The sequence below is a fragment of the Paramisgurnus dabryanus genome, chromosome 13 (genome assembly GCF_030506205.2).
Source record: "Paramisgurnus dabryanus chromosome 13, PD_genome_1.1, whole genome shotgun sequence".
Lineage (NCBI taxonomy): Eukaryota > Metazoa > Chordata > Actinopteri > Cypriniformes > Cobitidae > Paramisgurnus > Paramisgurnus dabryanus.
In genome coordinates this window covers 9,143,655-9,154,126 of record NC_133349.1, presented here as the reverse complement: position 1 = coordinate 9,154,126, position 10,472 = coordinate 9,143,655, and the positions used below count along the sequence as shown (strand labels likewise).

Below are 10,472 nucleotides of genomic sequence, written 5' to 3'. Positions count from 1 at the left end.
GCTATTTGGCTTATAATATATAACATCAGTTCATCCATATACAATGTGCTTACATTTTACACATTAAAATTATATGTTGTCATCTGGTAATCTCAATAAAAACAAACGGTGCTATATAGCACCAAAAGTGGTTCTTTGCTCGTAATCATAGAAGAACCGTTTTTAATGCCATATAGCACCGGTGAAGCACCTGTGTAGAACCAAAAAGTGCTATGTAGAACCATATGTGGTGCTATATGGCCCCTTTTTGGTTCTACACAGGTGCTTCACTGGTGCTTCACCGGTGCTATATGGCACTAAAAACGGTTCTTCTATGATTACGAGCAAAGAACCACTTTTGGTGCTATATAGCACCGTTTGTTTTTAGAGTGTATGTCAGTAAAGGCTATCAATTATTAAAACTCACACAAAGAAATATAATATGTGTCTTTGGTTAGTTTTGTGTTTATTTATTATTATTTTTACAAATAAATTAGTGGTTAAAGGGATTGCTCACTTTAAAATAAAAATTCTGTCATCATTTACTCATCTTCGTGTTGTTCTAAACCTGTATGAATGTATTTTTTCTGATGAACACAAAAGATGATATTTTGAGAAATGATGGTAAACACAGAGCAGATAGTGACCATTGACTTCCATAGTAGGAAAAAAATATTTTGGAAGTATTGTGATAAATGATGAAGAAAATATTTTTATATAAGTGATGGTAAGCACACAGTTGATGGTACCCATTAAATTCCATCATATTTTTTTATTCCTACTATGGAAGTCTATGGTCACTGTGTTTACATCATTTCTCAAAATATCTTCTTTCGTGTTTAACAGAAAAAAGAAATTCATACAGGTTTAGAACAACATGAGGATGAGTAAATGATGACAGAATTTTCATTTTAAAGTAAACTATCCTTAACAGATAGTCTGGTCTCTACTAGTTATGACCGGTTAATCCTCCAGTCCAGTAGGGAGCGATCACGATGGTCGTGTTTGTCCATGACTGCACTGACATTCACACGAACAACAAAAACAGCTCGGAAATGTATGCAAATGTGATGTTTCCAATACAGCGATCTTTAATCGATATAAAATAAAGCATTTGCAGTGTTTTTAGCCTTATTTTTGTGTAGTGTAGGTGACGGGTACGTTTTATCATGCGTTAGTTAACGTAACAGGGAGCGTGTTTTTATGTAATGCTGTGACTTTTATAATCGGATAGCGTGCCCATCTTAAGTTTTAACTAACTTAGTTGTCTTAGTTTTTGTCATTACGTCAACGAGCTAGAGCAAACATGTCGGTGACAGGTGAGTTGGATTCTGCTGAATCCAGTTCTGGTTTTCCCCATCAGTCCACTAATCTGGGAGAAAGGATGCTGACGGTAGAAGAGATGGAGAAGCTCAAGAATGACAGGGTCTTGGTGTCCGACTTCAAGCAGCAGAAACTCGAAACAGACGCTCAGAAAAACTGGGACTTATTTTATAAAAGAAACACAACTAACTTTTTCAAAGACAGACACTGGACCACTAGAGAGTTTGATGAATTGAGAAAAAGCAGAGAGGTAAACGCATTGCTTTATATTGCTCTATGCATTTGTCGTAAAGGATACATTCATTGGTCTTTAGTCTGTGTCATTTATATCTTTCCATGATAATTTTAGACTAAGGGGCAGAAATTGGTTTTATTAGAAGCTGGCTGTGGAGTTGGAAACTGTATTTTCCCACTTTTGGAAGAGGATCTCAGTATCTTTATATATGCCTGTGACTTCTCTCCACGAGCTGTTGAGTTTGTGAAGGTAAATTGTCACAAAAGTTTTATTAATCTCACTTTAAAACACAGTTTTATGATGTGGGGGTTCATGTTTGTTTTTACTCTGGTTATATGTATGCACTTTTGTTGCAGCAAAATCCCCTGTATTGCACGGATCGATGCCTTGCTTTTCAGTGTGACCTGACTAAAGATGATCTACAGACCAACATACAGGCAGAGACGGTGGATGTGGCTACTCTCATATTTGTTCTGTCTGCAATTCACCCTGACAAGATGCAGCAATCCTTGGAAAATATTTTTAAGGTAGTGCTCCTCAAAGATGAAGCCAAGTATATCAAAATTAAGTGAAGTGAATCAAATGAATAAGTTGCCGAAATTGTTTTTATATTTAATATAAGCATGTTTTGCAACCATATTTATCAAACATTCTGTACAGTTTTTTTTTTTTTGAGTTTTTACCATGGCCAGTAAAGATGTTGTTTAATTTGTTAACTGGCAGGTATTAAAACCAGGAGGTATTGTCCTCTTCAGGGACTATGGACTTTATGACCATGCCATGCTGAGATTTAAGTCAGGCAACAAGCTGGGTGACAATTTTTATGTGAGACAGGATGGGACGCGTTCCTTTTTCTTTTCAAGAGGTCAGTTTAAGCATTTGTCTGTTTTAGTGCATTTAGTTAATGCTTTATTTACAACTTTATTTATTTTGTTTTACAGAGTACTTGGACAGTTTGTTCCAGCGGGCAGGATTTGAGGTTGTTGTGAATGAGTATGTGCTGAGAGAAACAGTGAATAAAAAAGAGGGTCTGTGTGTTCCTCGAGTGTTCCTGCAGAGTAAATTCTGCAAGCCTGCTCCGTCACAACCTCCATGTTAACCGGTCACGTTTTCAATACATGCGCAATCCCAACATGCTATGTGTCAATTTATTGTTTTACTGTTTCATAATAAAAGTTATGTTTTAAAATATTTGAAAGATTTTATGTACTGTAATAGAAGACTTATTCATAAAGAATGTTGTGTTCATGTTATTTTGACGCAGTTTTGGAGATTTGCAGCGTCCCTGGTGGTCTAGTGGTTAGGATTCGGCGCTCTCACCGCCGCGGCCCGGGTTCGATTCCCGGTCAGGGAACACAGGTTTTTTCTGCTGTGATACGGTAAAATCGACTATAGTATCTAGGAATTTTAAGTTATTCTTTGACGTTTTAATAAAGCCATAGAAGTTGAGAGGACCTATCTTTTTGTACGATTTAAGTTGTAATGTAAGTTAGTAATTTAAAAAAATTGCTAAACAAGCGGTAACGTTACTGTCTGTACGAAAACTTCTGTAAGTCACGATATTTTTATACATAATACAAACGCACTTTTGTTATCCCTTAATTATCTTTAAATTTTGTTTACACGACATCGTATTGTTGCTGTGGAAAACATGACATCATGGGCGTCGAAACCATTATATGTGGGTGGGACAAGACTTTTTAAGACCAATGATATTGGACAAACTCACGTTTTCTCTAATTTAGCGCATATATTTGCTCACTTGTCAGAGTGCCGTCAGTTAATTCCAGGAATGCCCTAATAAATTAAACTCCGTTCCGGTTTTTAGCTACAGCCTAGAGACGTTTACGCTGCTGCTGCTAACTCCATTTCGTACTTTAACCAACTGCACTGCGCGACACAATAAGGTAACAGAGTAACAGAGCTTTTAGGCTATAAAAGCAACTGATTAATGAAAGGCGCGAGAATACAAGAAAATTGCATCAACTCAGTAAATGTTTTGGACCAACCCACATTTTTTGCTTCCGACGTCCATCCATGACATTGTTTTTGTGAAATTCAGGATAAAGTCTCAGAATCTAATCATGAGATCAGGAGCTATAAAGTTGTATGTTAACTATTCATTTGTCCATGGTTTCAGTCTTTGACATGGATTTTGTATATAATAAAGATATCAATATCATTTTAAAATGTTATTTACATTATATGGTACTGTATATGGTGGCATATATTAATTTTTTTAGCATTTTTTTCTACACGTAAAATGTATCATGTACAAGTTGTCGTGGCCGAGTGGTTAAGGCGATGGACTAGAAATCCATTGGGGTCTCCCCGCGCAGGTTCGAATCCTGCCGACAACGAAACGTTTTGCGTTCAGAAGCGAAATACCGGAAGTATAACGACACAAAGACGGCAACATCCTAATTACGTGGTCACGTTAAGTTGACATTTTACTAAAGATCTACAAAAAAACCTGCAAGCGAACAGGAAGGAAGTGATCTTCACGTTTCTATAGCGACAGACGTGGCGTTCTCGCCGGATAAATATGGCGGATGATTTGGACGATTTGCTCGATGAAGTCGAATCAAAGTTCTGTTGCAGCACATCGACATCAAAACAAACAGCTTATGATTTAACGCAAACGGACCGAAACTGTGGGACTCTTCAGGAAAAGAAACAGTCAAGGTAGCAATGCGACATTAGCACGTGAGCCAGCACAGCTAACTTATTTCGCATAAAGCTAATTGTTTACAACAAAAACCTTTATTTGTACAGCCGTAGCCGAACACTTGTTTATTATGATACTTGCACTTTTGGTATTATTTCTGTACCTACAATTAAAGTCTGAATAAACTGATTAAAAAAGACACTGTTACTATAAATGTTAGGCTAACGGCGCAACACTACATATGTGGTGCGTTTTGCATGATTTGTTTCAGCCAGTGCGTCCATAACATAATTTGTACACATGCAGCCCGAAATCTGATTTAATACTTATATTTTCTATTTTATTTCCTAGAAAACATGAAAGCAAAACAACTGATGATATTGATGCTGTGCTGCAGGAAATACTAGAGGACGATTACAAGCATGTAAACTCACATGTAAGGTATCCAACTAAATAAAACCTGCTTATCAAAATCGTTGTACATAGTGTAAATAACATTGTGTGAAAATATACCCCTCGTATCTTTAACGTTGACTCGGTAATGTTATGTCAAAGATTGAAATAAAATTGATCATAATCTCCTAATTGGATTATTTTGATCTTTAGTCTGGATTTTACATCAGCGTCACATATTTCTCAAGTCATCAAAGGCCCAGTGTTTTTGCATTGCACATAATCTAATTATTCTTAAAATCTCCTGAACAGGAACCCATTACTGCAAATTCTCCCCCAAGTGATCCATGTTCTCAGACAGTGTTCAAAAAGTAAGTAGATTCAATTCTTTACATTTGCATTGTTGTTTTGTTTGACATGAAACATCCAAACAGGCCTACAGAATGATAGTTACACAGGGAAAATCAATAATGAACTTACGCATCACTTTTTTGTTAAACAGATGTTGCCCTGTGTTTCTTGGTGGAAGCTCTGTACTGAATGGTATTGGAACCAGTGTTTCACACAGGTAGAAAGATTTAAGATATGTCTGTCTATTACAAGATCTGTCATTCCTGGACTAAAACGGGTTAGTTCACCCAAAAAATGAAAATTCATTTACTTACCCTGATGTTCTTCTATACCTGTATGAGATTCTTCTGTTGAATACAAAATTAAATATTTTAATAAATAATGGTAACTGCACAGTTGTCTGTACCCATTGACTGCCATATTAGGAATACAATAAACAAATACTATGAAAGTGAATGGGTACAAAATATCTTTGAGTTCCAATTGACCGAATTTTCATTTTTGGGTTAAAGAGTAACTAAACCCTCAAACCCTCAAACTTTTTTTAGTTAATGATCTGTAAGAATGATGCTTTATTAGTGCCGTTCATTGATTTTAGTAAGTTTTTTGACATTTGGATATAAAGTGTTTCAATAATACAATATATGGTGTAAAAACGTCTGAGTGCTGCCCTCTTCAGGTTGAACGGTGGCTACTGCAGTTGAATTTTCCTATTGGATGTTGGGTCCAAAAAATGACTCGTGACGTAAGCAGGTTCAAGCTCACCACGCCCTTGTTACGATCTCACCACACACTTAGTTCGTCCCCTTTATCTCCGTTGGGGTCTGCCCACTTTTCTTGCATTTTTCAAATATTGCCAGTGGGCGGAGTCAGGCTCTGACCAGGGGTTTAGTTACTCGTTAACCATCCCTTTTAAGGGCCGCATTCATTTTCAGATATTTAGATGATATGACAACAGTGTTTAACATATTTTATTAAAATGCACTAAAAACCCTGCATTTACATTGTTTCCTTTACGAATACTCTTTCCCCACCATTGACGAGTTATCTTGTCGATTAAGAGAAAACGCTTCCCTGCCAATGACGAGGTTTTATTGCAATCCATATTTCCATTATCCACTAGGTGTCACTCTCACCCAACTTATAAAACACTGAAGCATCCACTGACCCAAAAACAGTAAAAACTTAGTGTATTTTGATCATCGTTCTGAATCTGATTTTTAACAAAAGTCCTTTACAAAAATGCAATTATGTCAGCTTTTTGCTCAAAATGTGGTATTTTTAATAAACCTACCCATATTTGAGAGGTGATAAAAGAGAACAAATGAAGATGGGATGAATTTTTTTTTTTTTGAAAGCAGAGGATCTGTTCTTTCATTTATATATTGTATGTTTATATACAGTATTTAAAGGGAGTTTTTCTGGAAGTCATTCAACTTTTGTGAAAATCATAAAAAATGCTGCCGCTGTCTGGAAATAAAAAAACGCTGGCGAATAAAAAGATAAAGGTGGGTGCATGATCTCTGAAAACCAATGTTGATATTTGAAATCACCTAAACAAACACGACCCTACCTAATAGAATCTGGACCTTCTTTTGATAGACCCGCCCCACACATACGCAATCCAGGTAACAATGTTGGTTAGTAGACACGCCCCATATTGCTGATTGGCTACAAGTGTGTTTTGGTAGTCGGCCCGACTCCCTTTTTCAAAGTGTTTTTCAAAAATCATGCACCCGCCTTTAAGGACCATTATCTGTTTACCATTAAAGCCATTAGAAATTTCCTGTAAGGCCTTATTCCAGTAGGATTTAATGGTGTTCTGTTCCTATCTGCCAGATAGCGTCCCGCCAATAAATTCCAACACATTACCAGGCAGAAGAGACCCACAAAAAACAATAACAGTGTCCTTTAAAACGAATACAATTCCCATTATAACCATGAAATCACGTCACTTTCAAATCCATTAGAATTTCTGTAATGGTTTTTATTGTTTTAATAAGCATGGAAAATAGTCCTTCTTTATGTAAGAATGTAATTGTGAAGTCATGAATGAGTCAGATTTAATAGATGTGTTTATGTGTTCAAATGTGTTTTTTTTAAGGGCCTGCAACCAATTAAGATGTACGTCATGTGACTTTCGCGTGGCCATGTTTGATGATCACGAGTGGGATTCATCCTGTGACTATTTGTTTTTCAGGTAAGGCATCTACAAACATAGGAAGAGGTAACAACTAATAATCAGTAGGGGGCAGCATTGATCTATGTTGCATAGGTCAACAGGTTCAGCAATTTATTCATTTATATTCTTTTAAACTGCATCACTCACTTTTCACTCCTTTGGCCCTTGTTTGTACGTTGGAGTGTTAAGTGATTATCCATTTTCTGCTGCCATCCTGTTGCACCTTCATATTAGGAAATTTGGACGAGCGTAGGTCATTGATAAAGAATTGCTTTTTAACTCGAGCATTCAACTGTGCGATGCCGATGTGTGCAAACCCAGTTTTCCGCCGGACTGCGTCATTTCCTTATTATCTTCATTTCAGTGCATTGCAGTCTCTTGCTCAGTTGTTGTGGCATCAAACAGACAATGAATCATTCGCATCTCTTTTATGTTGTTTTCCGTATTAATGCAATGATGCACTTTTCTGTGTGCTCAGATGCTGTCGAGCTCTTCAGTTTAAAATGATTTGTGTTTTAAAGATCAACTGTTGGATTATTAAAACTGTATTTAAGATAGCACATGGTTGAAACTTGATAGTGATGAACTGTGCATTAAGCATCATCACCTTTAAACAGCAATAAATGGGAAAGTCAGCAGTCATAATAAAAGAACAAGCCTCATAATCAATACATTATTTATACAACAGTCTCTGAAATGTAAATGCACAGAGGATAAGGTCTGTAGTCATCGGTCTGAATCCAGGGATAAACTTTGAGGGTTTATGCAAGTTCTGTGATCATGTGTAAATACTTAAATTCTCAAAGCGTAATTTTTCCCCTCTTTAGGAATAACATGCCAGACCATCACAAATTAAGAGCTAAACTGAAGAGAAGAAAGGGTGGTCGAGCCTACGCCTGTCAGTGTAGCTGGTACACAGCCCGCACACTCTTAAACCTGAACACTCAACAGCAGCTCAAGTGGATTTGTGCTAAACATAAAACATGAACCAAAACCTGTGACATTTCTTTATCTGAAAGACTAAACTGATGTCCTCCAGACAGAAGCGTTGTGTGCTGTCCTCATCGCAGACGAGAATGCTGGACATTTTCAAAACTGTATTTGTACAGACGGGTTTAAAATGTTGTCTGTTACTGTAGTATGAGTAGTAAGAGTTTGGTTCCAAAACGCAATAAATCCATTTTGACTAATTTGGGTAAAAATTTTATTTTCTATACCAAGAAAGTGACAAGATGAAAACCACTATTTTCTGTTACAAACTTTCACATAGCATCTTTAGGTTATAAAAACATAAAAAATTCAAATCCATGATTTGATTTTCAAAGATTTATTATAAAACTAATAATTTTTTCCACAAAAAGCAATACATTTTTTTTCCAAATGCTATAAATCTATATAAATGTGCATTCATCTTCGCCGTGTAATATTCATTTAGTTGACTAGTGGTATACACTGATTAAACAAATGCCTTAATGGCATTAATCAAAACATTTACTTTGTCATATTAAGAACACTGTCATTGCTGCTGTCATCCTTTGGACGTCGTCCCTAAAAAATTTAGTCAGCGATCAGCTGTAAAATGTTTTGGTCCTGCTCGATTTTCATTGGCTTCGAGTAAAATAATGGAAAGTTTTTCATAAGATCCCCTGGGGTCAATGTGTGAAGCTTGATGCTGTCGTGTGAGAACAACTGTCGTTTTTTCTTCGCCCGAGTGGCTTACGTTTCTTCCCCGCCACAGAAAACCACCGCAGGTTTATCAATGCCATCAAAATTATTATTTTGTTTTTGTTTGTTGATCACGAAGTACAAAGTAGATGAGGAAAACTAGGATTCTGTGTGTATTTAACCTTTTTTTTATGGCATTTATCGCGTTTTGGAACCAAACTTAATTTTGTTGTTGTTTACTGTGTGTTATAATTGTGTGTTAAAATTCTCACTGCAGAATGACATGTAACTCTGAACCAGAAACCAGTCACAAGGGTAAATTATACATAATTACATCATCTGAATAAATAAGCTTTCCATTGATGTATGGTTTGTTAGGACAGGCCAATATTTGGTCAAGATACAACTATTCGAAAATCTGGAATCTGAGGGTGCAAAAATCGAAATATTGAGAAAATCACCTTTAACCCTTTCCCAGGCAGCATTTTCACAAAAGTTTTACAAAATGCCTTTCAGAAAAAAATCTTTTATAAATATATAAACATACAAATATATCAAATGAAAGAACAGATCCTCTGCTTTCAAACAAACAAAAATATACAAACATTTCGTCCTATCTTCATTTCTTTTCTTTTAATTACCTCTCAAATATGAACAGGTTTCTTCAAAAATATATTTTTTTTAGCAAAAACTTAAGATAATTGCATTTTTGTAAAGGACTTTTGTTAGAGATCTGGGATGTATTACAGAAACCGAGGTTAACCTCAGTGGAATCCTAAACTTTTTATTGATTAAACCAAAATTAGCTTCCCCCGATCATGTTAGTTCCAAAACACCTGATAAAAATTAGTTCAGTCAACCTCCTACTGGTAACCGAACATTAATGCGCGCACACAGGGAATACATAGACATTTTTTAATTCAAACATACCCGGGTATGTCACATAACCAGCTTTCTGGAATACCCACCAGATTCAAAACATTCACAGAGTTTTCTATGTTATAAATTAGTTGATTGGTTTTATGGTCCAGGCAATGGCGGCTCGTGATTGCTCATCCAAGGGGTGCAAATTCAAAATACGTGTTCGGAGTGTCATGTGTGTTGCTTGCGTTTTTCAAAATATGTGTTTGTTGCGTCATGTGAACCATGTGCATCACGTGTTTTGTTAAAATAACGTTCACAAAATACACACAAGACACTCCATTAACAGTAAACTCTGATTACACATGAGATTGTGCGCATATCTGGCAAACGTGAGCGTCTTTTTTATCATAAACCCTTTAGATGCGTCTGCAGTAGGCACTTATTTTGACAACACGTGTGATGCACATACGCACTCGATGCCCAGAACACATATTTTGAAATGAGCAACCACACACATGACGGGCTACATACATGTTGTGACAAACTTTGTATTGAGCGCCGACAAAAAATGAAGTCACCGGCCGCCACTGGGTCCGGAATCACATTTATATCATAGGATATATATTATGTCTATTCAATTTAAATGCTACACAAAGCCACAAAAAAACTATGACTTAAATATGAAATATCAAGGTTATATTTTCCACAGAATGCTCTTTACATATGGAGGATGATTTTATTTAGAAAACCTTAAATTACTAAAAATGATTTTAGCTGGGTTTTTCCCAGACTGGTTCACATACATTGTTTAG

General features: G+C 36.2%; 2 protein-coding genes and 2 non-coding genes across 5 annotated transcripts; all 4 read left to right on the top strand.

Annotated features, from left to right (window-relative positions):
- Positions 1–1,000: 1,000 nt before the first annotated feature.
- Positions 1,001–2,720, top strand: mettl6 (methyltransferase 6, methylcytidine). The gene is made up of 5 exons (XM_065298576.2): positions 1,001–1,552; positions 1,652–1,786; positions 1,894–2,064; positions 2,261–2,402; positions 2,479–2,720. The coding sequence occupies exons 1-5, from the start codon at positions 1,286–1,288 to the stop codon at positions 2,634–2,636; spliced, it is 873 nt and encodes a 290-aa protein (XP_065154648.1). The 5' UTR covers positions 1,001–1,285; the 3' UTR covers positions 2,637–2,720.
- cfap418 (cilia and flagella associated protein 418) lies at positions 2,648–10,205 on the top strand. Of its 2 annotated transcripts, none has more exons than XM_065298577.2 (6): positions 2,648–2,916; positions 4,557–4,641; positions 4,911–4,969; positions 5,101–5,166; positions 7,054–7,149; positions 7,959–10,205. In XM_065298577.2, exons 1-6 carry the CDS (start codon positions 2,774–2,776, stop codon positions 8,116–8,118), a joined length of 609 nt encoding a protein of 202 aa, XP_065154649.1. In that variant the 5' UTR covers positions 2,648–2,773; the 3' UTR covers positions 8,119–10,205. The 2 variants fall into 2 exon arrangements, with proteins under 2 accessions (XP_065154649.1, XP_065154650.1); XM_065298578.2 differs by lacking the exon at positions 2,648–2,916 and adding an exon at positions 3,885–4,222.
- trnae-cuc (transfer RNA glutamic acid (anticodon CUC)) lies at positions 2,820–2,891 on the top strand. Its single transcript has one exon. It is a non-coding gene; the product is annotated as a tRNA-Glu (tRNA).
- Positions 3,816–3,897, top strand: trnas-aga (transfer RNA serine (anticodon AGA)). The gene has a single exon. It is a non-coding gene; the product is annotated as a tRNA-Ser (tRNA).
- Positions 10,206–10,472: the final 267 nt, after the last annotated feature.

Bases quoted from the DNA above. Each gene is read 5' to 3' on its own strand.
- mettl6 (XM_065298576.2), top strand. From the start codon at position 1,286: ATGTCGGTGACAGGTGAGTTGGATTCTGCTGAATCCAGTTCTGGTTTT. The intron at 1,553-1,651 runs GTAAACGCATTG...TGATAATTTTAG, and splicing joins AATTGAGAAAAAGCAGAGAG to ACTAAGGGGCAGAAATTGGT. The intron at 1,787-1,893 runs GTAAATTGTCAC...CTTTTGTTGCAG, and splicing joins GAGCTGTTGAGTTTGTGAAG to CAAAATCCCCTGTATTGCAC.
- cfap418 (XM_065298577.2), top strand. From the start codon at position 2,774: ATGTTGTGTTCATGTTATTTTGACGCAGTTTTGGAGATTTGCAGCGTC. The intron at 4,970-5,100 runs GTAAGTAGATTC...TTTGTTAAACAG, and splicing joins TCTCAGACAGTGTTCAAAAA to ATGTTGCCCTGTGTTTCTTG. The intron at 7,150-7,958 runs GTAAGGCATCTA...TCCCCTCTTTAG, and splicing joins TGTGACTATTTGTTTTTCAG to GAATAACATGCCAGACCATC.